We start from the raw sequence: 5,000 nt of genomic DNA on the forward strand, positions 1-5,000 counted from the left end.
ATATATATATATAATTCTTATCATTAAACTTTTCAACTGCGTCCTATGAGAGTTATCTGTGAGCAGTACAGTGTAGTGGCGTAAGGATATGACCGAAACAGCAAGCGAACAGGTTTGAATCAAAAAGGAAAAAGTTGAAGTACAAATTCATAATTATTTGCTGAAAACCACAACAAGGACTAAAAACCGAATCGTTTACTGCTGCTGTTATTTGCTGCTTTTAGATTTAGTGTGTGTAGTTTTCATCACTATGTTACCTGTTAACCAGGTGCTCGCGAGTCGTGACAGAACAGATCCAGTGCGACAAACAAACAGTTTACACAACAGCACTTTATTAAACTACACCGTTTTCACCTGATGAGGATTCTACAGCTTTTACTCGCCGTGCTGATGTTTCTCCATCCGTGACACCAGCGTGTTTTCTTTTTACGTGCATCACTGTGGTTCTTCCATCCCACACAAGCTTCGCTTCGCTTCCAGGTGCAGTTTTCTTTGTTGTGTTTAATAGAAAATGCCTCGGATGAGTTTAGACGGCACTTTTTCCTGTTGCCGGTTGACCCCGTATTGTCCCCCATTTCCCCAAGCGGCTGTGTTGTCAGGCTAACTCATAACCAGAGCAGCCCAACTAATCGATTACAGCATTATCAATCATTATCGATTTTAGCAATTGGTTGTAGTGGTATTTATGTTTGTATATGTTGTGTATATAATAAGAGTTTATCTCAATCTCCCCAAATTTCAAATTCATTCCCATAAATTCCTGGTAAGTTTCCAACTTGGAATATTTCCCAAATTCCCCAGATGAAGGAAAAGTTTCTGGAAATGTATAAGAAATTGTCTGCCCCTGTGCAACCCCCAGTTACAGCTACAGTAGACAGTGACGAGGTGGAAGAAACAATAGAGGAGTATTCCTTTAACCGGACTCGGTATCGATTCTAGTATCTGGCCTTCGTCTCTGTGTGTCTCTGTGTCTTTCTGTCTCTCTCATTTGTTGAACCGACTCGTCCTTGGCAGGTCAGTAATTAGCGTGTTTTGTGGGAGACGGGGGGACGGGGACGGGGGTCTGCGTGGCGTATTAGAAAAACAAAGCGCCAGGCTCGATAATGTGTCCATTGTGGTGGTGCATTAAGAGGCTCTTTGTGTGAGCTGGAGCACAGGGCTAATGATTGGCTAACAGCAGGTGAGGAAGCAGCGTCTCTCTCTCTTTCTCTCTCTTCTCTCTCTCTCTCTCTCTTCTCTCTCTCTCTCTCTCTCTCTCGCTCTGTTTCCCTCCATCCTCTCTTCTTCCCACCCCGCTGTTGCTGCCATTAGAGAGACAAGCCTTTATTACAGCAAATGGACTTTAAATGAGCTTTATTGTGATGTGGCCTGCCTTTGGTTGATTCTCTTTTTCTCTCCCTCTCTCTCTCTCCCTCTCTCTCTCTCTTTCTCTTTTTCTCTTTGTCTCTCGTCCCTCACAGAGGCCCCAAGCATTGAGAGGCTTCTGTCCAAGGATTGGAAGGACAAGCTGCTGGCGATGGGCTCCGGTCACTTCGGAGAGATCAAAGGTAAACAGGAAGACGTGTTGACGTCACATGCATCACCGTGTATGTGTGTCAGTGAGTGTGTGTGTGTGTGTGTGAGTGTGTGTCAGACACATTAGTGCATTAGTCGCTCAGTAAAACGCGCCACCTGTTTTGTGTTGCTCTTAATAGAAACAACGGGACAAACGTCTATTCGTTCACGTGCAGGTTTTTTTTTCCACGCGACTCTTTTTCTCTTTCAAACACCTGCTCGTGTCATCGCTCGCGCAAACTTTCTTTTGTCTCCTGAATAAAGTTGGCTGGTTGAAAGCGCATGTCGCGGGCGTGTTAACGAGGCTCGCTAAGTCGCAGCGGCTCCTGCGTTCAGCGTGGCTAATGATACGTTGAGTCGGGTCACAGAACGTGCGTTCTCACGCCGCTGACGCTAGCGCTGACGGGGTTTCGATGTGCTTTCGGAGGGTTAGCGGGCTAAACTGCGAGCGCAGGGAAAAAAAGAAAGAAACGGCCTTCACTTGGTGCTGCGGAAACGTTTGATCAAAGCGAGACAGATTGCACTCTGGGTAAGAAGAAGGGATTCATTGATCAGGTGCAGGATCCCTGCTGAGGAGACATTTCTCCAGGAGAGCATCCCTGCTAGGAGAGGGAACTGTGTTTGTGTGTGTGTGTGTGTGTGTGTGTGTGTGTGTGTGTGTGTGTGTGTGTGTGTGTGTGTGTGTGTGTGTGTGTGTGTGTGTTCACTACAAAACCTTCTAGGCCTGTTATTTTTATTGAAAAGTTTTTGATTTCGATATTGATAACCCAGACAACAGTAGAACAGTAGGTTCAGGATTTTCATAACATTTTAGTAGTATTTTCAGAACATTTTTTTTTTCCAGAACACTTTCAGAAAACTTTCAGAACATTATCATAATATTTCCATAATGTTACAGAATATTATCAGAATATTATCAGATCATTTTCAGAAAAATTTCTAAATATTTTCTAAACATTTTCTGGACATTTTCACAATATTTTCACAATGTTGTCAAAACTTTTTCCGAATATTTTCAGGGAATTTTCTGGACTTTTTTTTTAGAATACGTTCAAAATATTTTCAGAATATTATAAGAACATTTTCATAACATTTTTAGAATATTTCACAATGATGTCAAAACCTTTTCAGAATATTTTCAGAAAATTTTCTGGACCTTTTTTTTTTTTCCAGAATATTTTAAAAATATTTTTAGAATATTATAAGAACATTTTTCATAACATTTTTCGAATATTTTCATAATGTTGTCAAAACTTTTTCAGAACATTTTCAGAATGTTTCCAGAACATTTTCAGAACGTTTTCCTGCAGCTCACGTTGTCTGTCACTGTTATAATATTCGGCTCAGTGGAATGTGGTGCGAGTCATATTTAATATTTAATATTTACAAAACATCATAACCAAACATTTGCTGTTCTGTTTGTAAAACGCTCTTCTGGTGTTTCTGGACGGAGTCTCCAGTGTCGGAGGAAAAGCGGTATCGTTTTCCTGTTAATTCTCTGGACACACAAGTTTACTTACATCCACTGATTTGTTTTCAGTGAGAGGAGAATAATTGAGGCTTGTTAGAGTTTTATTCTTCAGCCAGATGTTCCCTGGAATCACGTGACAGAAACGTGTCAGAGATCTGATCAGCTGTTTAACACAGGACTGCTTTCTCTATCTCTTACTCTGTCTTTTTCATTCTCACTCTCCTTCCCTCTCATTCTTTCAGTCTCTCTCCTTCTATCGCTCCCTCTCTCGCAAGCTGCATGACAAATATGAAATCTTTTTCTATCTCTCGCTTTCCCTCTCTTATTTGTCTCTCCCTCTTACTCTCAATCTATTCCCTCTATCACTCCATCTCCCGCAAGCTGCATGAAAAATATGGCATTTCTGTCTTACATTCTTTCTTTCCCTCCATCTAACTCTCTGGTACTCTCTCTCTCTCTCTCTCTCTCTCTCTCTCTCTCTCTCTCTCTCTCTCTCTCTAATTAGTTAATTAGCAGTGCCGTGTGTGTGTGTGTGTGTGTGTGTGTGTGTGTGTGTGTGTGTGTGTGTGTGTGAGGCACGCTGAGGCTCGGAGGCGCCGCCTGAGGACGTTCCGAATCAGCGCAAAACTGTGTATTGATCCTCTCCTCTGTTCTCTCTCACCATCCGAGTGAAAAACCATTGCTCATGACTGATGAAAGCAGAGTTTTCTTTCCTCTGTGTGTGTATGTGTGTGTGTGTGTGTGTGTGTGTGTGTGTGTGTGTGTGTGTGTGTGTGTGTGTTATTACAGTAAATCCAAATTTTCGTACTACATGCAGATTACATGCAGATGTTTATAGAAGTGTCGATAAAGGAAAGCCGGGGGAAAGAAAGGAAGAAGCAAGCAAATGTATTATTGTATTTGTTTTTATTTATTACCCCTCACCTGTGTGTGTGTGTGTGTGTGTGTGTGTGTGTGTGTGTGTGTGTGTCCCCCTCCTCTCTTTCATGTCTTCCTGCGTTTTGTCTTTATTAGTCGTGACTCTATGAATAAGGCGACCCACAGAGATCCTTTGAGCTACAGCAGAGATCTTACGAACAAGAGAAAGCTTTCTTTGATCCACTCCACCTCTCCACATCTCTCTATACCTCTCTCTCTCTCTCTCTCTCTCTCTCTCTCTCTCTCTCTCTCTCTCTCTCTCTCTCTCTCTATCCCTCGATCTGGAAGACTTGTCAGACTCTAGACAAGCCTATCTCCTGTAGATTGAGACTCGGAGCTCTGCAGCCGTGTGTGAAAAGCCTCGGCCTCTGAGCTGTTAAGGACAGACGCTTGGTTCTTTTTCCAGTGGGCCACCCCTGACAGTCGCCTTTATTGTTCATTGTTGAGTGTGTGTGTGTGTGTGTGTGTGTGTAAGGGAGGGGTGGACAAATGGTGCATACTCTCACCTTCCTGTGGGGGGCATGAGGTCAGGTCAGCTCCTGTGACTCCCTCGTTTTTCTCCCTTTTTTCCTCATATGTTTCCCCCCGGTGAGGAATGCAGCCCCTCTCAAGGTAGAGGCAGGGAACAAAGGGGGATTGTCCAGTGCATGTGTGTGTGCATGTGTGTGTGTGTGTGTGTGTGTGTGTGTGTGTGTGTGTGTGAGAGAGAGAGAGAGGGAGGGAGAGTTGTAGCTCATAGAAGTGACCTGAAATCCATAGACCTACTTAGACACATTTGCTTTAGATCACCATAGTAGTGTCTAATACACACACACACACACACACACACACACACACACACACACACACACACACACACAGGTTTTTTCTATAACTCACACAATCTTGTAAATGTCTGACTGAGCGAATGAGTGAATAAACGAATGAATGAATGATCAACATTAGGAAGGAAGGAAAGATGGAGGGATGGTGGGGAGAGCGAGAAAGAAAAAAGGAAAAAAAGAGACAACTAAAGAAAGAAAGATGGAAAGAAAGACATAGAGAAAAAGAAAGAAAG

The 5,000-nt window shown here is 42.9% G+C and overlaps 1 protein-coding gene across 10 annotated transcripts in view; it reads left to right on the plus strand.

Moving 5' to 3' along the window:
- The window catches only part of sox5 (SRY-box transcription factor 5), a 236,306-nt gene that overhangs the window by 182,959 nt on the left and 48,347 nt on the right, over positions 1 to 5,000 (plus strand). For all 10 annotated transcript variants that reach the window (XM_046872985.1, XM_046872987.1, XM_046872986.1 and 7 more), the window contains one exon: positions 1,461 to 1,547. In XM_046872985.1, coding sequence (XP_046728941.1) covers positions 1,461 to 1,547 — 87 coding nt within the window. The remainder of the gene's footprint in view (positions 1 to 1,460; positions 1,548 to 5,000) is intronic.

The sequence above is a fragment of the Silurus meridionalis genome, chromosome 18 (genome assembly GCF_014805685.1).
Source record: "Silurus meridionalis isolate SWU-2019-XX chromosome 18, ASM1480568v1, whole genome shotgun sequence".
NCBI classification, from domain to species: domain Eukaryota; kingdom Metazoa; phylum Chordata; class Actinopteri; order Siluriformes; family Siluridae; genus Silurus; species Silurus meridionalis.